We start from the raw sequence: 25,429 nt of genomic DNA, 5'->3' as shown, positions 1-25,429 counted from the left end.
TATTTCTATGATAAGAGAAAGTCAGTCAAAATTGGCTTCTTGAAAAGTAACACACAGCCATAATGGGAGGATTTCAAAAAGCATTGGAAAGTGACTAGATCCCTTGACTGCTCATTTCTAGAAATCCTGAAATTCTTAAAAATTAGGAAAACTATGTAGTGTTTTTTTTTTTTATTTAACTCTCTTTTTTAATGCATTCACTGTTCAACAGTATTGTTCAGGTTCTCTTGCTAAGAAGACTGACTTTTTAGCTTTTTATTTGAGGCTACAAAGCTAGTGAAAGAATCTAACCTATGGCTTTCCTCCTGAGAAGGATCTTCACTCCAACCAGCAGCTTCTGATTTGTCTGGAACTGAAGAATCCAATATTGATCTAACAGTAAGGCAGCGTTCATATCGTTCCAACATCCTTTTGATCTTTTCTTTAGATACACCATGAATGTTTCGCCTATGAATTAAAAAAAAAAACAAACAACATTTCAGATTTGTGTATTAGAATGACAGAAGAGAAAAAGTAAATAATAATTTCATAAATTTACAGCAAGATTAATCAAAGAATTCATGGGGCCAGAGGAAAAGCTGTGAAACAGCAATTCTTTCTGTATCAGTGCATTAAGGCATTCCAAACAGGGCATCTCAGACAAACTGCTGTTCCACTTGACTTCTCCACCCCACTTGGTGTCCCTGTACTGCAATGGGATATTTTGCACATTACTAAAATCTAGAACTTTGTCCATAATGCATCATCTTCAAATAAGTTTCAGAAACATGCCATATCAGATCCTGACAGTGATGCAGGATACCAAACTAGATATGGAAGATTTCTGAATTCAGTCTTCTTTCTCTGGTTTTGCTAAACTAAGAACTCCTTGAGCCTTGTGGAAAACCTATTCACCTATTATTTTGGACACGAGTTGTCTTGAAATTTTCACTAACTCTGTTAAACACCAACTGGCACTGTGTTCTGCAGCATTTCCACCTAGAACAAGTGAATCCTGCCAAGGATGGCAAAACAGAAACTGAAGATACAGGAGAAAAGGTTTAAGATCTATTTTAACAAAGAAACTAATCTTCCTTACCTCACTTAAAAAGCAGCCAATCTTGAGCTAAGTATGCAAATTCAGATGACAACAGATATTATGAAATCACAAAATAACTTATGTTGAAAAGGATATCTGGAGGCCACATAATTCAATCTCCTACTCAGAAGAGGTACAGCTAGATCAGCTTGCCCAGAGCTTTCTAATGTCCAATTTTGATATCCCAAATGACAAAGTCTACAAACTCTCTGGGCAAACTCTTTCAGTACATAACCAACTTCAAAGCAAGTTTTGGGTTATTTTTCTTTCATGTAATCAAAATTCCTGAAGTTTCAACTTGTTGATGTTTGTTTTGCCCTATGCCTGCAGAGTTCTTCTTCGTCTTCTCTATAACCTCTCAAAAGGTAGCAGAAAACAATGTAATCCTTCCTTAATGTTCTCTTCTTAAAGCTGAATAAACTACCCTTGCTCAGTTCAGTATCATCTTCAAATTTTCTATGAGTGCACTCTGTCCCAGAATCCAAGTCATTAAAAGGACATTAAATAGTTGCAGTCCTAGTATTCATCATAGGGGGACATCAGCCTTCACTCTGGACTTTGGACACGGATCATACCATTTAAACCTGGCATCCAGCCAATTTTATACTTATTATTCACTTACACAGGGATTATGTCTTGCTTATTTTGGCTCTAGGTAACAGAAGGTCCTGCTAAAGAAGAGGTAAGCAACAGTGGTGATGCACAGGGGTTTGCCCCTCTCAGGCCATGAGGTGCTGATTGCCCTAAACTCAGTGACAGCAGAAACCTTTCAATTAAGGCAACAGACCAGCTGGATGCAAAAACAGCCCCAACTGGACATCATTTTTCCAATCTCAGGAACCCAAAGGAAGAGTCACTGTACTTTAAACGCAAAGAACTTGAAATAATGAAAACATCACATAATAGCTATTGCTAACAGCATCTTTTGTATGTAATTAAACCAAGGTGACAAAAAAATCTTTTAATACATAGAAAATCCCATAAAAGTTAATATTGTAGAAAAAGAATGTTAAAAAGCTACTTATTATCACCAAAATCTGGACTAGTATCTTGCTACTTCATTAGCCACTGTGCTAAGTGATACCTTTTTAAAAATCATAGTTTATAGACTGTAAAAGATATACTGTCTAATGTGGTAATTTCCTTTAAAGTCTTACCTTTCAAGTTCTTTCGGTTTAAACTTCCACCAAGTGTCTGGTTCTCGGAACATTACTTCATATTTGAACTGCTGAGCCTGAATAAAACAGACATAAAAAAGAACAAGCCACATCACCCATTTCTTATTTCTATGACAAAGCACACAATATGCATAGTCTGCTTTTTCAAAGCTGTTTCTTGTATTTTTTTATACCTGTTAAATACTTGGAATAACACTTCCATTCAGTGTTTCACTTATGTTTATGTAAATGGAGATTTTTAAAAACATGGATATGCATCTCTTACTGTAAAATTAAATGTGTGCCATGAATTGCCTCCTCTGAGACAAGACTGCAGAACATCTCCTCTTTCCAGATACAGCATGCATATGTCTGTGCAGCCTCTCGAAGACAGAGAAAAGCTCTCTGCTTACATTCAGAGCTGACCAGATCCAAACCAGCTCCAAAACAAGCAATTCAGTTACATTAACACAGCTATTGTGGATGACCTTCCTGCCATATGGGAAACTTGAGTGAGCTGCAAGTAAATGGCTCCTATATGGTCTATTCTCACCATGACAGAAAAGGAGCCTAAGTCTAATCAGGAGAAACACTGTGAGTAGTACTGTGCTGTTTCTCCCCATTCCTGTTTTCAGAAAAAATTCTTGTCATCTTACCAAAGAACTTTTGTTGCACCTTTATTTCAATATACAGCAAACTCAAGGACATAATTTATGAAAGAACTGCTAATCTGACAATTGTTAATAAATGCAAGGAAACATTTTATTAATAAAAACTCTCTGTGTCAAGTCCCACTGTTCACTAATCCCTTACCACATGCAGCATATGTAGAGTATCTGCTTAAAAGCTATCAATTCTATGTACTACAGTCTCTGATGTCTTTCTGTATCATGTAAAGAGAAATCACAGATCTATTTCCTAATATTTCTTCCAATATATTATTTCTGTTAATCACAACCAATTTCATAGAATAATGCAGTTCTATAAATACCAACCAAAACACTGAATGCCCAACAGCAAAATAAGAGCTAGAGTCTGAAAGTGCTGATGCCCATTTAGAAACTATTAAATGAAAAGGTGAGAAGGTCATAAAACTGGAGTATGAGAAACCTATAACAGAAGTTCACCAAGTTATTTAAATAATTAAATATAACTTTGGAAGTTAAATGTAGATTGCATTAACTTAATAAACTAAAGCAGGTCACTTTCAGTCACTAAATAAAAGCACCACACTCCTATCACAAAATAGTGCAGGTGCATTATTTTGATTACATGGCTTCAGTAAAAAACATTAAGTAAATCTGCATAGCTTTAAGCAAGCTAGCAACATCTGATAACTCTAGACTTCCAACTGGTCAGCTGGTATCTGTCTCTATGTCATATTTAAGGTGAAATGGAGACTGAGTCTTCAAGTTTCACAGAGCATCAAATATCATTCTTACTGATTAATGTTGATTATCTTTTAAAGTAGATTCTAATGTTACTAATCATATGAAAGAGGAAAAAAATTTATTTATTTTTGGCCTCAAGTACAAAGCACTTGGTTTTGCCTCTTGGAAGCCCGGTCAGGTCAATACTGGAATATGCACAGAATATGGCACTGGGTAATATGATTCCATGTAACACATTTTTTACTCCAAACTTCCTTGTGGAATAGCACCTAGACTGAGAAAGACAATCCCCTATTAAAACAATGTTGTTGCTGTCCTGGTCAACAATCTCTTTTCACATTGGTCAAAGTGTAGTACTAACCAAAGTAACATAAGGCTTCATCTCCCATGCTTGTATGTTTGTGTTGTCTATTATTATAGGAGTGATTCCCATTTCAAAAGCTTCTTTGGCTGAAAAACACACGTACAAAAGAATGTGATACAGTTAATTTCATTATAATAGGGTGAACATATTTATACTAATTCTCTAAATTTGTTTTATTTTAAAGTAGATAATCCACAATGATTAACCACTGTGTTAAAAACTGTTGCCACAGCTTGACCTCTTTCAAGACCCTCTATTTCAGAAATCCCCCCTCACACATAAAGCTACTGAGATATGGCATTATTCTTTTGAATTAAGGTAGGTATGATAATCAAGGAATGAAAATGCAGATGTAAAATGCACCAAGATGACTAATCAATCAGTAAATTAAACTAAAAAAACTACATGATCACCTTAAAGTGGACTTCATTGTTGCATACAAAATTCTTGGCTTTATAAGAGTCTTAAGATTAGCCCACTCTGTAAACTGTATAAAATACGAAAAATCAAATGAATTATTGTAATTTAAATACACAGTAATGAAATGTTTAGAATCACTAGCTTTGAGACACAGCATCATGTTTCTGTAGCTATGTTACAATGAGTCTGAACAATCACATTACTTGTTGAACCATATATTTCTATCAACCCATTTCTCCACTGGTAGAAATCTGACAGTAGAAAAGTGATCATGGTTCAAATTTAGCAAATGAAAGCTTTAAAAGAGTTGTTCTGTGGGGAGTTTAGCATAAGGCACTGTCAAAAAATAAACTGATTATGGAAAGGGGGAAAAAAAATTCTGTCTTGCTCTTGTAATTTAGTTTTAAATTTCCCAACAATTTAATGCTTAAGAGAAAAAAGGTAATGAAGAGCAGGAAAATATCTGTGTTACTTGTATCAACATCCTCATTACTTATCACATATGCATGTTATAATGGATCATCTCAGAAGAAGTATTTCGGGGAGAGGGTATAGGTAACCACTCCAGCAAGGGGACACAAACCAAAATACACATCATGACAAAACTTGAGGATAAAATAATCTTGTGACAAAAACACAGGCATTTTTAGTTGCAAAACACACAATGAATGGATGACTTCTGAGTTTGTGCTCATACTATTTTTCCACACATATTAAAAAATACTTCTATGATGGGATAAATGCGTGTCCTGTGATGCAGGCATTACAAGCCAGGCAGGTTTTTTTAAACAGCACACAAGCACTGAACTGTAAATGAGTAAGCTCATCCCTTATTTACTTCTCACCTCGTTTCCTGTTCCAGTCATGTGCTTCCCCTAAGCAATTGGGATCATAATGGTATTGTCCACGTTTATTAAAGTAATCATCAGTACTAAGAATTATTCCACCTGGGTTATCCTCAAGGATATTCCTGTGAAAGATCAAGAAGTAAATAGCTTTTCCCCCTTCTTCTCCCAAGCCCTGATACTTGCTACCACACATACTTTTTTTTAGTCTCTTGCACAAAACCAAGATTATTTGGAATGGAAGCAGCAAATTTAGGTGAGGGAAAAAAAAAAAATCACCCTCCAGGCAAATAGTCTATATTATAGGTCTATAATACTTTCTGTCCTTTTTCCAAAAGCTGAGGATTTATCTAGGGGAGAGAGCTCACAGAGGTTCCCTTCAAGTCTCATTTCAAAAAAAAGAAGAGAGGTATTTTTCCATCTACATGAAATGACACACTTTCACACTGACAAATACACAGTCTTAATTGCACCAAATGTTTCAAGTGCCAGCCAAAGGAGTCTAAGATCAATCTAGGCTTTTGGAGAGTAAGAAAATAAATCAAAAATTCAACCCAAGAAGCTTCACAAATACTATTTATACAAAAGAATTCCCACAGTGGAAGGGGAATTTCTGCCTGTAAAGAGTTGGCACATTTCCATAGATGTTATTCGAAGGAAACACCTGAAATAAATGGGGACTAGAAGAACATAGCAGATCCAACACTATGGCAATGGTACTCTGCTGACAAACTCCTTCATCCAGTGACAAGTTAAAGCTCACCCTTACTACTTCAGTTTCCACTAGAGGTCAAGGAGCTGCAAGTAACTTGGCTCTCAGGAATTCTTAGTCATTTCGCTGCATGTACTGTGGCATTTAGGGTATAAGCATAAATATTTACAAATGTCAGAAAATTGTCTCTGCCTGTGCTAAATCCTGTAAACAATTAAGCGATTTTTTTTAGAAGCTCACAATATAAATGTTCTACCTTGCCAAATATGATTTTCCTGATCCTGGAACACCTCTGAGAAGAACAAGTACTTGACCTATAAGATGCATCTTTTTTCTCATCATGTGACAAACACGTGGTTGCTGTACTTGCGAGAGGTTCAATTTTGAGTTTCTATCTTGATTTCCCCATACCTTCAGAGAAGGGTTGCTATCCCAGGCATTTGAAACCACTGGGGAGGAAACAAAAAGTCCTTTTTCTGAAGTCCTACAGTCTGAACCAGGTCTCCACTGCCCTGGACTGGCAGCCACAGGAACTACAAAGCTGTGACTTCTACTGGATGGATAAAACACAGGAGCCATGAGATTCCAGCGTTGCTGTGATTGACCTGATGGTGTAGAAAAATTTAAGTTATAACCCTGTTGAGTTTGCTGAACATCTGCAGGTTTTTGTGTTTTCAAACTGGATGTTTCAAGAGATACAGATGCCTCTGGAAGAGAAGTGCTCTGGTAGTTGTTAAAGGGAGTCACTACCTCTTCGGGTTGTTCCAAGCACCTTGAATTAGGATCTCCAGTGACAGTTACTCCAAGTTCCAGAGGGCTTTGGGAGGACTCACCAGAAACAGGAGCGACACTACTTTGATCCAAAACAGTATCTTGTGTCTGATCAGAATTTTCAGATGATATTTCTCCATTTAATTGTTTGTACACTTCTGAAGCTACATCACGTTGAGCATGTATTTCCAGCAAATCAGAATCTTCCATTATCTGTGTAAAAGTGCCTGATGCAGCCGGTGAGCTTGCCTGGATGCTCAGCTGACTCACTGGTGGCTGAGAACAGAAGTTTTCTAAAACCTCATTATTTGTCTCTGCTTGCTGTGGAAAAAATAGGACATTGCAAACTGAATCAGATTTTTCCCACTCGGAAAATTCAGTTAAGCCATCGTGCTCCACAGGGTGCTTATGTACTATTTGGTCATTTGCAGAATTAGGTAATTCATCACTCAAGCTGTAACTCTGAAAGGCATTTTCTATTAAGGAATCCAGTTCTTCAGTCAGCTGCAGATCAGATGACAGGACCTTTTCTATGGCTTCTCCAGGTTTACTTTGTTCTGCAGTACTTTCCACCATTCTTTCATTTGCAACAGATCTTTGCTGATTAACAAGAGCTAATGATGCTGCTGCTGAATCAAAACCCAAGGTTTTTGAAGATGCTACTCCTTTGGCATGGGTGGACAGCTCTAGAAGATGATCCATAGCATTTTCTACTGTTGAAAAAGGTAAAGAGAATAAAACATGGTCAATGAACAAACCCAATATGAGGTACATGCAATTTTTTTACTTGAAGAAGCATTTATCACCACTAAAGAAACAACCAAAAGACAGTTTACCAATTCATCTTTAAACACACCTTCTGCAACTCCCTTGATCTCATTAGAAGGCAGAACTTAATACAGACATACTGAAAAATAATAACCTAATAAGCGTAAAAATTACAAAGTTTAACTGGAAAAAAATATCAGCACTGGATGTTTAAATGGATACTTATTTCTAAACTGTCTCATATAGGTGAAGTAGTGTAAAAATAACTGAAAAACTACTACTGAGGACGAAAGTGATAAAAGTCCATGAAATATGTTCATTATGGCCCAATTTAAAATGTCCTGAAAAATCCAGTATCTGCATTAATCTTTGTAAAGCCACTAAAGAGGTTGCCAGTGATCAACAATATGAAAACCTGGCACAAGTACCATCTGAGCCCTATGGCTAAGTTTCTGTTTTCCTGAAAGATGGTGCAGCAAGAAGTCTAAGTCCAATTAAGTCCGACTCTTTCTCCATAAACATTAAACAAAATCCCCATCATCCTTCCATCTTCTCAACTATATGGGAGCAACTTATTACTCATATGAAAATCTTTCCATTTTTAAACTACTATTGATAGTACAACACTATCAATTCCACGTGTTTACTGAATTCTCCAATAAGCTTTATATAAATCTGTTATTTTGATAAACGTGAATCTTATTAAATAAGAGTTCAAAGCATGAATTGGTAATTCCATCAAATTCAATTTTAAAAGGAACAACAATCATAATAGCACTCTCACTTTTTTATTCAGTTATAAACTGTACAATTTAGGCAATAAAAACAGCCCTTTTAATGGCTACCTAGCTTTCACATATATAAAAAAAATTGCCAAACTCTGCCTTCTTTCAAATATTCTTAGAAAAATCTCAGCTAATCACATCTGATCATAGGAATATGGATTGATTAAAATGTTCCATATATGACATTCTCCTGGCAAATAACTCTTCAGACGTTGCTATCCAGCATCTCATCCAGTATTTTCATTAAAAGCAAATGAACTTGCATATAGAAGAACTTTAAAACCACAAACAATAGAAAGGACTGGGCATAAACATGAAAACAGTCTGCCAGGAGAGGTGGGTACGTAGCTTGACAGAATACAGGGAAAGAAACACAGTTAAAGCAAGGCTGCAGAGAATTAAACATGACAAACAGAATTTATCCTGCAAAAACTAATCCTCAGTGGAGATGACAAGATGACAGCGCAAAATAAAAGTAAAACAAAAGCTCAGTTCAAGTATTAAAAGAAAAGCAGCTGTCAAGATCACACATGGCACAATATTAAAAAATTGTCATCTAGAATATAAAATATCCCTCCTGCAGAAACAGTTTAGGCATCTTGCAGATATGCACAGAAAGTAACTGGAAAAAACAGATTCTTCTCACAACTCCACTACTGCCTGCTGTGTGTCACAGAACAATCCACTCTCAACTGTACCTCCATTTATGAAGCACACTGCTCCATTTACCAGCCTCACAGAAACGTCAAACTTGGAGAATCTTGCCTGGTTGTAAAATTTCAAAATATTTATGACTCACCTACTCATTAAAAGCTAAACTCACAAATATGTTTGCAACACCCCTACCAACTTTCGTGGTGTCACCCTAGTTTAGAGCTGTCTGCATATAAAACAAAACTGTAATGCCAACTGTACGTTATTTACCTTTAAAATCGCATTCAGACAGAACCATATAAACCACGCTAGGATCTAGGATAGAAAACATCTCTGACAAGCTGTTGAAAAGCTCTTCCTTATTGACATAATGCACTGCTTGAGACATTAAGTGACTTGGGTCCCCTTGGGATACAGCAAGAGCAGTTCTGTCAGAATTGCCACTCTTCTGAGAAGGACTCCCACCAGTTTTCCTTCTCCGTGGCATTTTGTTTTCTAAAAATCAGCGTGCTTTTTGTTTTGGTTTGTTCACATGAGGCTGACAGCACCAGGCTCAAAAGTCACAAAAAAAGCTCTCATAACTGGGACAGACATAACAGAAACAGTAGACCTGGAATAAAATGAGAAGAGAGAAATTTCAATAAAATACAGTAACATTTCCATGTCTCCTATTTAGATAGCTAAAAGATCAAAAAATACAAAAGCATACAGGCAAGCATTTTGTAGAAGTCTGCCTTTCTTCTTTTCTAATGGCTGAAAGCTAAAGAGTAGCCTTATTTTCCAATTAACTAGATATTGAATCTGCATCTGGAAGAGAGAATAAGTAAAACACAACTTAAAGGAAATCCAGAAGAGTAAAGTTTGCAATGCAAGGCAGTCAGTTCACAAATATTCTTCTGCTCCTGATGATCAGTTAACATATGTTCTGTTAGCATTCAGAAATTTTACTCCTCTTACAAAAGTACTGGAAAACCAAACAGACATCTCCAAATCTTCCAGAAGTCTTCATGACTTCCCTCCACCCATGATCTTTTAAGAGTAAACAGTTGGGGTTCTTCAACATTGAAACACTGGCATAGGTTGCCCAGAGAGGTTTTGGAGTCTCCAATCACGCAGATTCTCAAAACCTGACCAAACACAGCCCTGCTTGACCCAGGCTGCTTCAAGGCTCGGGCAACCTGCTTCAAGTGCCCCTGCTCAACTGCTGGGATGAACCAGATGACACTCAGAAGTGCCTCAGCCTGTGTGAAGTTTATTTCACTATTAACATTGTTTATAAACCATAAAGCAAGAAGAGGCTTCTGTCCACCCTCCAGAGTTCTGCCATGAAGCCTCTGAATACATCTAGTTAAAACATTTCGGTATCTATAACTGCAATTATTGCCTTAATCTTGTATAGAAAAGGAAACCGATTATTAATTGAAATACACACACAATGGCATGGTCTCCCTTTTTTTCTTTATATCAGCATCAAAGCTCTCTTGTGCTCTGGTGGTGGTCATAATAAACTATATTTTTTACAAATAATTATTCAGAAGACTAGCAAACCTTAGTAAGGTTCAGAATCTGAAGCTACTTACAGCAAAGGGTCACTGTTTATTGATAACAGTTATGGATTAGGCCATAAAATACCTGTTTGTAAAGACTATTTTGCCAGTGATGATCAATTCAACACACGCAGATAAATCAATGGCAGCACTTCCATGTTCACTTAGTCCTTCCCTCTCTGGATCTCTGGCACAAATGAAATGCCAGATTAGTGGCAGATTCAGACAGCACATCTCCATTATTCTCTAACAATCTCTTCCAGCAACCAAGAGAAGTAACACTTAGCAGAAGGTGGGCTGTTACATTCTGAAGTCACAGAAACTTAAGAAAGCAAAACAGACAACTCCAGAATCTACCAGGTGTACACGGACCTTACACAGACAAACTAGATGGATGTCTGAAACAATGAAGAGGTCAAGAAGTCTGAAATGCACAAGGAAAACAATACACAGGAAAAGGAAGAAGCAGACTTCCAAAAATAAAGGAGAAACCACAGTGAAAAATGCTAGTTATCCAGACTGAGCTGGGACAATTGCAGCTGTTTTTTTCATCAAACATTTTTTCGTTCACTCTCTGATTAGTCATCCTTACACCATTCTTTACCATCATGAAAAAGTATTCAACAATCAAAACAAATTACAGCAAGTCCCATCTTTCAAATTTTTATTTCTAATTCATTCATCCTCTAGCCAGTAAAAAAGGCTGACCTAACTTCACACATTGTCAATGCTAAAAAATGTGATTGTTCCTAAAAAACAGGTTCAGTGACTAACAAAAGATCCTGCAAGGGAGAAAGTTATTCATGTTCTTTGACATGACTGTGCAGCAACACTTTAAGCAGAACATTTCAAGTGTTTTCAGTGTTTTAATTCAGCTCTCATATAATGATCAATCCTGTAAGGACCTGCTGCTGAAAAACGTGCTCTGTAGCTAGGACTTTATACAATTGATTGCCTTATCTCACTGCAGGATGTTCCTGCATGTACTTCCTGCATTGGGCTGTGTATCCCATTATATATTAGGATACTTTACTCTAAAAAAGCCACGCACTTCAGTCTGGATTAATCTAAATCAGCAAATCTGCAGTACATTGCTTCAGGATTATTAAGGCCTAAACTGTCAATCACAACTAATCACAGAAGAGGAAAGATGGCAGAAGGGAAAATGACACCAGTCACCTCAGAAATTACAAGCAGGTCAAAACCTTGGTGACTCCCACCATGTCCCAGTATGCTAAGGCAATGCACAGATCCACACTTCATTCCATCTCTCCATCTTCAACCTATCAAAAACATAGATCCTCATTTCCCAGTATTTCACTTAAGCAGGGTATTTATCATGGCCAGTATCTCAGACAGATATTTTGATAGAGAGGCCAGAGAGCCTCGTGAATGGTCAGACTGGGAAGTTTCCTTAACATAGGTGCCTGCACACAAACAAAGCACACTTTACTATACTTCCTAAGAGATAACACTAGTGCACTCAACTGAAAGGAGTAATTTTCACTTGCTTTTAAGAGCACGCCCTGAACTTTACAAAGGGTTTTTATCTACGGGCTTGCCTTTTTATATACTTATGTTTCTTTTTGACTATTACCTTTACCAAGAAAGAGGAAATAATTCCAAATAACCCAATAGCCTGATATGTGGCTCAGTTATATTCATTGGTTCTGGATAACATAATATGAATCAGTCTGCAGTTTGCTGTGGGTGAGGGTGGTTTTCTTCCACCTGAAGATGAAAATAGAGTTGTAACAACATAATGATTAGGAAGAGCAGGGTTGTGTTGAACACAGTGATTGGGAATTCTAGACAATTAGTGAGAGGCTGCAATGTACTCAGAAGTTCAGTAGTCAGTTCTGGGTACCACAATCTGACACACATCCAATCAGAGCAAACAGCTGTTTCATTTCAGCACAGATAAAAAACAATACTGCTGTGAAAAATCTCAACTTCACCTTTAAAAACACAACAAAACAAAATCCCTAAGCGCTTCTTCACACACAGTTCTTCAGATATACACAGCTCCTGACATTAAGGATCCCCTCACAACATAATTCAACTACCATAAACAAGCACATATACAAAAATATGCCTGTAAGAAAATTATCTTCCAAATTATGCAATCTTACAAATAAAGCAGATATTAAGATACCTGCATTCTCTACAAAGTAAGATCATTTTCACATGCTACTAACCTAGGAAAGAAGAAGTAGACTTGTCAGGTCAGGGTGCTTTAACATCACCATCTTTCTAGCTGGCCAGAGTTTATTTCTGATGGTAGATTATGAGCCTCAGGTGATGCCTGTTCCAGTACTGCTACCCCCCTAAGGAGCTGGACAGATGCATCATAGACATTCTGCAGATACAGACCAGATATTATTACAGGCAATCCAGTCACTACAGAAACAGGCAGGCACCTACGTAATCAACCTAACACAACACATTCTTCTTTTCTGTTTGACAGATAGAACAATGAAGTGTTGAGAAGTGGCCAACCTGGCACAGCAAGATGATGGACCAAGATATCAAGTCTCAATCTCAGCATCTTACTAACAACATTCAACTTTTTGGTGAAAAGGAAACCAATCATTTAATAAACTACTTCTAAGAATGCATTTATAACTCCCAGGGGGGACTTAACTGTAAGGTGTCCTTAGAAATATTCAAAGTGCACTCTTACTGATGACACATAATCTAAAGAAAGCAAAACATTTAAACCATCAAAACAAAAATCTAAGGGGAAAAAAACAAGACCCTCCAAAACAGAATCCATTATTTTAAAAATATCTAAGTTTTCATTTATTTTAGGAAATAACCATTAACATACACCTGTCACACACAAGTCACCACACTGCTAACCAGTACAGTCATGTCAGCAAACTTCCTGCAAAGAATTCCTAGTACTTCCAAAAAAGTTTAAGAAACAAGGCTACAAATGTATTTTCTAAAATTAAACCAAAAGGCACGAGTGATGTTTGTGCTGAGGCTATATGAAATTTGCCCAACTAAACAGCCCTTGTTTTCCATAGTAAAAGCCAGAAAAACTCCCTGGCTTTTCTAAGAACTCCTAAATATTGTTAAAGAGACGTATTTTTACAAAATCAGACAAAAGCTACTATGAAGAGTATTAGGCACCGACTGTTGTAAAATTTCTGGAAAAATAATATAAACCTCAGGCTTGTTTCATTCTCAGTGTAATATAAAAATGTTTATGTAGTTGCTGAATAAAGATCTGATGAAGAGCTGACACATGTCATACACCTTCTACACTGGGATGTCTTCTTAGAAACCATGCATGGTAGCTTGCCTTTTCAGGATATGTCAAAATTCTCAAGTAAATTGGACTGACTGCAAGTTCTATTGGAAACCAGTAGTATTCAAGAAGAGTCAGAACATAAAGAATAAAGGAAGAAATACATTAAACTATTTTTGAAGTGAGTTAGATAGTCGATACCAAAGTATTCACAAAGCTCTTTACATCAAAGATACTGCATCAGCAAACAATCAACAGTAAATATAATTTTTCAAAGTCATTACAAGAACTTATTTTTTAAGTAAACAGACCAGCAAAGTATTCTAACCACTACGGAAAATTTACTGAAAGCACTAAAGCAGCACGAGACACTTCTGGTTTAACTGTGATCAACTTCAAACAACAAATGTTATCAAAATTATTTCTATTCTTCTTTTAAGGACAGAGGAAGTCTCCAGCCTTGACACAATCTAAGATTCAAGCAATATGAATAAAGCTGCCTGATTTACATATATTTTTAAATTTCTCTGAACAATTTTAGGAAGTCAACTCCATACATATAAAAGAGGCTGGTTTAGTTTTGGTTCTTTGGTGGTGGTGGCTGTTTTTATTATTTTGGTTTGCTTTTGAGGTTTTTGAAGCATATTTTAATTTTAAATTATATAAAATATATCTCATGTAATGTTCATGTTTATTTTCCAGCTTTTAAAAAACACATATGCACATATATAGTGACATGATGGGGACTGAAAAAATTCTCAACTGGTAATACAAATAAAATAGCAATGGCACAGAACTTACATTTTCAGCTTCACTGAATTGTTCTGCAGTGGGTGTCTTCTCATCTTTCCAAAACCACCACTGATGGCACATTTAATAAAGATCTGCTGTTATAAAATATAATGCACTCTTCTGTCAGGAAACCATGCCTCCCAGCATAGAAATCAAACATCATCAGAAGTAGATTCTTCCTCCTGACAAAAGAATAAGCAACATGCAAATTAAAATTTGCATTTTGCTCACTATAAGCAAAGTTTTAAACACTGAGCAATACACTTAATTGGTTTTAGTAGATTAAACACAGCTAATACTTTAACTAAGTATCCAATATACCAAGTTGAGTTCAAGTGTAAGTCTTCCAAGGATAAAAATACCTACTTGATTTCAGCTTTTAAATGGCTTCTTATCTAAAAAGGTTGACTTATGTCAGGTAAACAAATAACATAATGGCAGAAAAATTAGTTAGAAATAAACGTAAGTTTCCTCACTTGCCATTCCACTTGGTTCTTCACCACAGTTCTTAAGCATCTTGAAAAGGTGTACATATCCATGCTGGTCAAGAACAGATTTGTTCCATCATGTGGGAAATTCAGCAAAGAAAACCTGGTACATCAAAATAAGATGATGTTACTTATACCACTTATTTGCGATGCCCTACTGATGCTAAAGAACTGCACTTCTGTTCCTCAAGCGGATTTAAACCCCTAAACCACTGTGTACACACAGAAGATGTTTACATCTACTCAAAGTCTGACTTAATTCCAGTGTACATATTAGCCTAGAGCTCATGCCTGACAACAGTCTTGTGCTTTCAAAGTAAAAAGAAATAAAACCAAAACCAAACACCAAATTAAGCATATACACCTAATCAGGACAAGAATATGAAACAACTATTCTGTCACACTCATAACATGACAGGTTGATGGCTCAAATACTTTATAACATTCTTCACAAGAGATGAAGAAACCCATCTCGCATTTTGCATGTGACCTCATGCCACTACTCCTAAGCAATAAGAATTGCCATCAAAACATACAGAGCACTTCACGTAAGCAAGAACTTGACGATGAGTACCCAAATTTACAAAGGACAGAACAGGTTGCAGACACAGAATGTTATTCACCTCACTCTCAAACACATGGATTCAGAAAAACCACACCAGGAAAGACTGAAAGCCATTCAGTAGTTTTACAGAACAACTTTTTAGCAAAGGTTATTTCCACATTTGTTCATTTGCGTTTTGAGGTTTCATATATGGAGCAAAATAAGCATTTAAATACCAGCACAAGAGAAAAAAGCAGCCAATGAAATCAAACTGAGACCAACTCATTGTACTTTCTAGCTGTACTTATTAAAAAAAAAAGAAGCTTTTCTTTTTGTACAATATTCGAACCCCCTCTCTAAAAACCAGAAGGTAAAAAAAGGGAAGAAAAAAAGGAAATGGCTTCCAGCAGCTTTTTTTCAATAAGCCTGAGTAGCAAAGGAGATGGTTTAGGAGCCTTTTGTGTTCTTCCATTTCCACCAGCAGCCAGCAACAGAATGGGCCACCTAAACACTTTGTTACTGAATGTGAAAATCGATACCCAGCTAGAGACAAAGTGCTTCTAAAAACACTTCAAGCGTGTGTTCTGCTCTTCCCTTCTGCCCCTCAGTATTATTCCCACTGGTCGTTCCAAGGGCTTTGGCTCGTTCAACAGTTTGAAGTAAGATCCTCTTTTTCACATCAAATTCTGTCAAAGTGCATGACACTGACACATAGAACTCATTCTTAACTAATGTGCATAAACTTGCTTTATGCAATCTGTTCTGCTAGGATTTTTTTCCACTTTTATGATTTTAAAGTCTGGTCCAAGCCATACAGATTCTTTTGAAGCTGCTACAAAAAAAAAAAAATCTTCAGTATGAAACAAAAATTTCATCCAACTACACACACAGTTCCAGAGCACAAAACCAGCACAAACTCATCAGAAGTAGATGCTTAGGAAGTAAATAGAAGGAAGAACAGAGCCTGTTTGCTAGGATGGACTCAAAAGCTCTTCTCCACGTGCCAGGTCACGAGGAGAAGTCAACCTGCAGTGGCAATCAGCTGGTATTTGACAGGTGACAGAAGCTGCAAACTCCACATCATGCAGTTTCCTTTTAAGCCGGGAAGCTGCTCTTGCTAGAAGCCCTTCATACACATGAGCACAGGCTCATGTACACCACGTGCTGGGTGTACATGATTAAAGTAGTAAGGTAGGAGGAGGGAGAGCCACCAGTGATCTTGTTCTCCAGCACCAAGTCTGCTTGAAAAGAACTACTTTTGTACTCACCCTCCTTTTGCTGTGTGCTAAAGGTCAAAGTTTGGCCTTGGGATTATGGAAAGTGCAGATATGTAACCTGACAAGCTGGAAAAATCAACAAGCAGTTGTTTTCCTTGTTTAGGTAGAGTGTTGTTGCTTGTTATGTTTTGAGTTCATGCATTTTTTTCAGAAAATAGTAATACAGAGTATCTCCAAAATGTCTTTCCAGCCCTAGAGGAGTTTAGAGTTAGTTGATCCTTTCATAGCTTTCCTCCTACGTCCTTTGGTAGCCTCCCATACAGCTCCCAGCCCTCTCGAACATGCAGAAGTAAGGGCTACCCATGGCGAACTCGGCTTTGAGGAGATCATGCTGGAGCATCAGAACACAAAGTGTGCTGGAACTTAATATTTTTCACCAAGGTGTTACCTATTAACCACTGACCTCAGAACGGCAGCAGCCACAGGGAGAGCAGGAGGCAGGTTAGAAAGAAACATAAAGCAGTTTGTGAATTTTCCTGATGGCCCACATGCAACAGCAACATGAGAACCACTCCAGAATTTCCTGAACAGGAACATACCATAGTGATACATAATACACTTCACCAGCTCACACTGAGTCATGCTGCATCATACAATTACAGCTTAAAAAATAAAGCCAGAAAACAAATCACATAAAGAAAGCATGATAGCTTATTCATGGAGACACCTTAAATATTTTCGGGGGGGAGGGGAAGGAAATAAAATCACATGTGAGGTCCCAGGCTGGACACTACACTGATCTTATTAGGGCAATTATTTCTACTTCCTATGTTCAAATGCACTTCCACTGCTGAATCCACTAGGCCAGCTGAACGTAGAACACACACAGCCATTACACAATAAACACTATTTTGAGTTTGATATAACCCACAGATGGATGACCATCCTGATCTAGGTACATCAACAAAAAGCTTACAGCTTCCAAATGACTGCCATTACTTACTTGATAGATCTAGACTTAAACCTGTCATTTACTTTCGGAAAGCAGTTCACCTGCAATGACTAAGAAAACATCAGCCAGGACCATTTGAACAGTTTTAAATGGTGGTTTGAGTTAACACAGGCAATTTTTGAGATGGAACAGAGATTAATTACATAAACCAACCCACTGGTAATCAAAGAATCCCCTGCAGAATCATGAGAAGAAACAGCTGTAAAACAACCTCTTCCATGACCACAGCCAGATTCAGGTGAAAAGGCACAGCATTACTCACTTCTGAGGCAGTGTAACTGAAGCTAATTAATAGCCTAATGACATTTTTATAGTAGCAGAGCCTCTGTGAGAAAAACAAAGGCAGTAACTTCATAAAAGTCAAGGATTAATAATTCGGAAACTTTTACAGAACTAAATTCATATGCAGAAGAACTCCATTTAAAATAATAATTAGACTAATTAAGTCAGCGACTTAGCATAGACTATAGATCAGTACAGTGAGTGCACTAACAGTGACAGACTGGAGCAAAAGATGAGATTGTGCAATACATCAGATCTACAATCCCCCAGTCCCTAATACAATATTTCTATATCTTAATTCAAGACAAATTAAAATTCTCTTTCGTAAAATGGACAAGGTAACAAGTAACAAGCCACCTACACCATAAAGTGAAAGAGCTGTAAGTCTGCATGGATGTTTCCTAACACCATGCCTAGGCTACCATTTTTGTCAGGTACTACTGCACTTTCACATTGTATCATTAAGAACTTCATTTCCCTCTACATCAGTAGCTTGCCCAGCTGAAATGCATTAATGTTAACACAACACAAAAGGAGTTCTCTAAATAAAAAGTGTAAACAAGACTACAAAAGAATTAGAGGACAACTAAAAACCAAAACAAAAACCAAAAGACAATAGGAAAAAGCCTATTAAAAAGAAAACAAAGGATTTTAAGATGTGCTTCTATACTGTTAAATTTCCCTCACAAGTTCTTCACATAATCAACAGGAACATAAACTATTGCAACCTTAAAGCGCTGCAAACGTGCTGCAACCATATGACACACACAAGCCCTACCCTACCCTACTCATGGTGACCCCACCCAGATGAACGAGGGCTACAATTTTCAAGCTTTACAGACCTATACCATACTTAATTTTTCCTGCCCTTCTATAATTTTCCTCATGTTTATATTTCAACCTTTGGCTCTCCCCTCACATCCAAAGACACATGATCTAAAACTTTTATTCTTTTTGGAGGTCTTTTGCTTAAGTTCTTAAGCTTGTTTATTTTCCTTAAGTTCTATATAAATTATGCTCATCTTTTCACTGCAGGTCCTACTGCAAGCCTGAGATGCAGACCAAACTTTGTCAAGACACTGTATAAAAGCATTAAAGTGTTTCTTAAGAGTCAAACTGTCCTTAGTCTTTTAGAACAGAAGTAAAGAAAAGTAATGTGTTTTTTATTCTCGCCTTGGAAGTCAGACTTCCTCCCAAGCCCCAGTGACCTTATCGTACGTGATCAGCAAAACTGCAAACTGTGTCCAAAGCATGCAGGGATACTACGCTATGGAGTAACATGGTAAACACCTTTCAGCGGTTCTCTTGTTCAGAACGCACAAGCCCTAAGAGTACTTAGAACCTTCTGATTTCATTTTGAACGGGGTGAATTCATACTGCGGGGCTCTATTTCATGAGATGAAGTTCACGAGCACTCCGCACTGTCTGCCCGGGGCAAGCGGGCGAACCCTTTTCGCCGACACGCCAACCCTGACCCTTCCTGCAGCGGCCACAGCCGCCGGCGGGGCAGAGCCGGGATTTCTGCGGAAGGCCGGGCACCGCGGTGACGGGCGAGGAGGAGCCGCTGGCGGCCGGGAAAAACGGCGCCGGCTCCGCGGAGCGCCGCCAGCGCTCACCACAGCGGCGGGGAGCGCCGAGGCCACGGCCAGGCCCTGGGGGCTTCAGGCCCGAGTGGCGGACCCGGCCTGGCGGCGGCGGGGCCCACCCGCGACCGCGCTGCCCCAGCCGCTTCCCGCCAGTGGCAGCCCCCGCCCCGCCGCTCCCCCTCCCACCCGCAGGCAACTCCTCTGCAGTGACGCCGGGGACGGGCCCCCAGCGCAGCCGGGCCCGCCGCCATGCAGAACGCGCCGCGGGGGCCGCCCGCCTCCCGCCCCCGGGAGACCGCGACGAACAGCCCCGCGCCCTATCGTGAGCAGGGGGAGGCCGAAGCTCCTCCCCGGCCCCGCCGCCAGACCCGCCGGCCGTTACCTCGCTCGGCTCGGCTCGGCTCGGCTCGGCTCGGCTCGGCTCGGCTCGGCTCGGCTCCCCTCACTCGCTGCCGCCGGCGGCGGGCGCGAGGCTGCGACCGCGGGAAGGGGCGGCTCGGGCGGGGCGAGCGCCGCGGGGACACAGCGCCGCTCCCCGGCCGGCCGGGGCAGCGCAGCCCGGGAGGAGGCACCGCCCCCGCCCCTCTCCCGCGCCGGCCGGCTGAGGGCAGCGCTCCTGCCCGGGAGGCGCCCCCGCCCCTTTCCCCGGTGGTTACCGGTCACACCTGCCTGCCCATCCGGCTTCGCCTGCTCAGCTTTGGGAAGGGCCGCAATGCTCTGCCGGGGTGAGGAACCAGCGCGGGGGACGGAGCTGTCTGTGGGGGCCGCGCTGCTGGGTACGGCACAGCTGAGGTCAGGAAGAACGGGAGACCCCCGGGGTTGAGCACGGTGACTCAGCCGTGTAGGGACAGTTTCACACGTTTAGTTTCTCGTACCGCTGCCCTGTGCTACGGATCATTTCCTCACGTCGAGAAAGCTCCCACAGTCTGGAATGATGCCGTGGGTCAGCGGGCTGATGCTGAAGGGGCAATGGCAGTAAGTGGCGGAGGAGATAGAGAGTTTTTACGAAGTTGAGGCGTGTCTGACGGGATCTGGCATCAGTGATTGCTGTGGAAGTTGAGAGCTGCAGCAGGAGAATAGAGGAGCAACTGGTTAGGAGGATAGGGCTTCATTATCTCCACCAAGCAATGGACGTTTGATGGAGATGGACAATGGAAGATTATGGAAAGATGAAAGAGAGATGTGCGTTTGACAGACTAAGATGATGATAAGCAGCTCTTAAATTAGAACTGCTGTGAAGCCACCACAAAGGGAACTAAGCATCTTCACAAGAGTTTTGAATTTATCAACACATTTCTTGTGTGGATACACAAGATGCAAAAGGCTTCTATGGGCACAGCTCTTATAATAAAATGAAAAATAATTAAAAACCAACACTCGAGGAGGTTCTGTGAGGAGAACTTTCAGGTAGTTTTATAGAAGTTCGTTGGTCTGAGAAATTTCATGGTCACCAAACAGGCTTTAAAATCTAGTTGGGAAATTACATATGAAGTTTACCCATTACTGATTTCTAAAAACAGGACTTCATTACATAGCCATAGGCATCCTTATCAGCTCTGTCTCCCTGCCTGTCCCAGCAAAATAATAGGCAGGGTCTCCACTACTTCCTGCTAGTACATCTGATTCTCAGACAAAGCTGAGTGCCTTCTTATGCCCCGTTATCTTGAGACATCTCCCTGCCATCTGTATTCGACCACCTCCCACCTCCCATCAGGGCACAGCGCTTCAGGAGGACGTTTGCTGGAGGTGTCCCACTGCGATCCTCCTAGGGAACAGAAATATGACACTCCTGTGAAAAGGGAGAAGCATTTTCCCCAGAGGAGTGTCACGACCCACTCGGTAGGATGTGTGATGTTCTTTAAAAATTCTCATCAGGCTGAACAAAGACACCAGTCTTTATGTCAGGGAACTCTTATGCTTTATTGTATCTTAACTTCTTTAACTCCAGCAAATAGACCACTGTTTAGTCTCAGATGTGTTTGCGAACAAGCCCTTAACTTTTACAACAAACTTCAACAACCTCCCAACTCCCGCTGTCCCACCTCTGCAGGACGCTCCCCTCTCTTTCAGTCACAACTTTCCTGTAGCAACAGTCAGAACATTTGAGATAAAACATGCTTACCTTCTTATACCTGGTCCTTCACAAGGGGACTAAAGTTGTCTCCCAGTCCAAAGATCCCTTATATTGTGCTTCATCCCATTCAAAGGAAGGGGCACCCTGAGCCTCATTTGTCATTCATTTTCCTTCAAAGAGGGAAACGTGGTCAGACTGCTAAAACGCTGCTTATTTAGCATCTAATCTTACGTGCTTCACAAGAAAGACCAAGAAGTCATGGCCAGCTTTGTGTCTGAGTCACTCATACTCCCATTGCTGCTTCCTTAGAGGCCTGGAGAGTTCTCCTTCTGCCACCAGGATGCACCTGGTTTGCACTAGAAATGTAACTTTAGTTTTAATGCCAATACTGAATAAACACGTGCAAAAATAATAGATAGTTCTAGGGTGAACTAAATATGCACAAGTAGCTCACTACAGTTGTTTTATGAAAACTGTGGAACACTGCACAGAGTAATTTGTCTAGAATTGTAGGGATCACAGTCCCAAGGTGCTGGCTATTTGGTAGCAGCAGAACGGCAAGTATGTTTTATATATAGGATTGTATACATTCCTGAATAAAAGTAGTGTTAGAAAATTAGTATTCAGAGCATTTAATGTTTTAGGAAATAAATTGATTTAGGCATTGCTAGTTTGCCCATCACTTTGCTATTTCAGTACCTATCTTGTAGCAATGTAGTGTGCAATATTTAAATAAACAAGGACACACATTCCCATTTCTAATACAATAATTAAAGCCTTCACATCCACAGGATGTGCTGGTAAGGCTCAAAAAATCTGTCTCTTGCCATGACTCACAAAAGGAAAATAAATAATTATTCAACATGCTCTATTGTGAGCATCCAAAAATCTGCAAGAAAAGCCTTGATCAGAATTTGTGTGTGCATGTGGTGTCAAGTAACAGTTTCATGGACGTACCAGGAACAGTTTCCTTGCCTCATGTGTTAAGTATCTGGATAAGTATCAGAAACAAAATCGTTTTTCTTTAAGAGTGTGATGCTGGTAATGTGTTAATCCTACATTTGGAAAAATAGGTCATGTAAATTCCAGTGTAATGACTGTGTCTTTATATTCTTAAGGTTGCCAAAAAAGAGGAAGAGAGAGGGTTTCAGTATGCTCTAGTGTGATAGCCTTCTTTAAACTGCACCGCTTGGGATGTTGCTGCTGGCACTTGATGCATGAAACTATGTTGTTCTTTGCCAGTTGTACATATTACAGTATTTGACACCATGAAAATACCAGACTAATTTGGATACTGGCAGATTTCTCACTACCACAGTTAAGACTTTAAATAGGAGGGATTTTGATATCTAGAAAATGATAATTACTGTAATAGAGACTCTTTCAAGTATTCATGTCCTTTTTTTTTAATTTTCACACAACTTTTTCAAACAATACAATAATCCCCTATTATTTATTTTGTTGTTGTTTTAGGTTTGGGTTTTTTAATTCCTTTCTCTCTCCTTATGTCTCCAGTTGGCTTGTTTTTACTTGGAGTGGTTTGAACATACAGCATGTAATCTGTGCTGTTTGGCTCAAGTGTTTAGTCTGGTCTTCACTGAATACTTTAAGAACAGATTTTCCATTTTAGTTTCTACAACGCTACCTTCTTAAAGAAAAATACTTTACTATGTTCTTGCTTATGTTATAAATCACAATAAAATAGCAGTATTACTAGAGTTGGGCCATAAAAAAAGGAAATGGCCCTATAATTGTCATTTCCTTTCTTCTATACTCAAAATGTCTTTGTAGTTAAAAAAATTATTATATTTTGATTTGCAAGAACCATTTGCAGCTAGACTTTTGGTTTGAAGAACATTCTGGTATGGCAAGAAAGACACGTTTAACTTTGCCAGTTTTGAAGACTTGTTTCTACTTACAGGAACATGTGGAATATACAATAATAAATATTGTAGGAAAAGGGCTGAGAAATTAGTGGGCATTAAAAATTAATGCCTGCCTGCAGCAAATTTGAAATAAGTTATCTTTCCAGGAACTTAAGGTATAGTTTTTATAATTATTCAGAACTTTACTTTGTACATTAATCTACATAATCAAAGCCCCAAATTATCTTAGGTTTTTCCTTCCTTCAGAAAGGAAAGATGAAGAGCCCTCATCTAGTTCCTGCAGAAATCATTTTCATCAAAGTTAATCCAGTCCCTCCATGCGGTAACCCCTCCTCTTCTATGGAGTCTTTCACATTCTGGTGCCAGCTTTAAGTTTCATTTACCATTGCAGAAAATAAAAAATTTTAGCTTTCCCCCTCTGTTTTTTTAATTGATTAACCTTAATGCTGATTTGAGATGTTTAACTTGGCTTCTTGGAATGTCTGTGTCTCCAGTTAATATTACTTTGTCCATGATCTTAGAGTTTGTGTTCCTATAAAAGATAACTCTTCCCTCTGCCAGAATTTGATTTTCCAAGTACAAATTTAATTCTCTAAGGAAAAAAAAAAAAGAGGGGAGAATAGAAGTTTTATAAAAACAAATATTTGCAGAATAACTCACATAAGTGTCTTGTCTCCTCCACCCCTCCCTAGATTTAAGTCAAATGCATAGTGATTTTTGGTGTTTTATCTCCATAAAGGAACTTCATATCTGGCTTCTATACTTGAAATATATTGATCTTCTGCTCCATATAGCTATCAATTCCATAGTTAACTGTAGAAACAGATTGGTATCACTGCAGTAATGTTAGTAATTTCACATGAACATTTTTTATTCCAAATAGTATAGTTTTACTATACCTATATTAAAATAATGCCTCAATTCCCTTTAGACATGGTTCTATTTCAGCATTATTTTAAACAGGGAAAACCCCCAGTATTTAGAAGCAGCAGAAATCTAGATTATGAGGCACTTTTTGCCCCACTGAAGACAATAGCAAAAATTCTGCTGGTTTCAATAGGATCACATTTTTAGATGAACAGGTCACATTAATTCCAGCAGAATCATAAATGAATACTAAAGAAGTTACTTAAGAAATCAGTACTTCTGTTCACATGCACATCAGTAAACTATCAAAGGAGTTTATAAGGTTATTGCTGAATGTTAATAGTTGTAAATTTTCAAATTCTGGTTTAAAGGCATTCTAAAGCAGCATAATACCAATCTTCATTTAAACTACTTGTACTTTAATGAGATACTCCAGATATATTCCAGAACAAAAATAGAATTTCCTTATTATACCTGGTATGCTAAACATCTCCAGAATATATGAACTACAAAGATGCTTGGGTTTTTGGAAAGAAGATGCAGAGATATGACAATAAACACTATAATCCAAGAGCGAAAGAATTACACTTAATTGTATCTTCTCTGCAGGCATAGAATGAGGTTTTGCCTGTGTAGCTGATAAAATCCTCACTGCTACAAGGACTCTCTGAATTTGAACAAGCTCACACTTCAGATTTGATTTGTGGTGAATCTGATTCCTGTATTGGATGTTCTCTGCTATGCTGTTTTTATCAATCTGGTATGTCAAATTCAATAGATATCAAAAATACATCCTAACCTGTATAAAGTGCAGAAAGGTAGAATAAACAATGCTTAATATGCTTCCTTGGCATATGATAAAAAGTAATAAGCTGACTTCCATTGTAACCGTCATGTTTTTATCTGTTGCATATCACTGTCTTTATTTTTTAA

At 38.7% G+C, this 25,429-nt stretch overlaps 1 protein-coding gene across 19 annotated transcripts in view; it reads right to left on the bottom strand.

Annotated features, from left to right (window-relative positions):
• N4BP2 (NEDD4 binding protein 2) overlaps positions 1 to 20,197 on the bottom strand; it is a 40,462-nt gene extending 20,265 nt beyond the window's left edge. For 7 of the 19 annotated variants that reach the window (XR_007904891.1, XM_051789887.1, XM_051789892.1 and 4 more), the window contains exons 1-9: positions 20,052 to 20,197; positions 15,017 to 15,131; positions 14,550 to 14,722; positions 9,216 to 9,555; positions 6,224 to 7,451; positions 5,256 to 5,380; positions 3,988 to 4,076; positions 2,236 to 2,312; positions 292 to 447 (exon numbers count right to left, since the gene is read on the bottom strand). Coding sequence is in view for 16 of the 19 variants with exons in the window: in XM_051789887.1 (XP_051645847.1) it covers positions 292 to 447; positions 2,236 to 2,312; positions 3,988 to 4,076; positions 5,256 to 5,380; positions 6,224 to 7,451; positions 9,216 to 9,432 (1,892 nt within the window). In the remaining 3 variants the exon portion in view is untranslated. Of the gene's footprint in view, positions 1 to 291; positions 448 to 2,235; positions 2,313 to 3,987; positions 4,077 to 5,255; positions 5,381 to 6,223; positions 7,452 to 9,215; positions 9,556 to 9,654; positions 10,122 to 10,577; positions 10,680 to 12,690; positions 12,852 to 14,549; positions 14,723 to 15,016; positions 15,132 to 20,051 lie in introns of those variants that run through there. The other 12 variants (XR_007904889.1, XR_007904890.1, XM_051789877.1 and 9 more) reach the window with 9 other exon arrangements.
• Between the last annotated feature and the right edge of the window lie 5,232 nt (positions 20,198 to 25,429).

This window comes from Manacus candei, unplaced genomic scaffold (genome assembly GCF_025592945.1).
Source record: "Manacus candei isolate 608988 ecotype Guabito, Panama unplaced genomic scaffold, ASM2559294v1 h1tg000028l, whole genome shotgun sequence".
Lineage (NCBI taxonomy): Eukaryota > Metazoa > Chordata > Aves > Passeriformes > Pipridae > Manacus > Manacus candei.
Note: the sequence above shows the minus strand (reverse complement) of the source record. Positions and strands in the feature narration are given on the sequence as shown.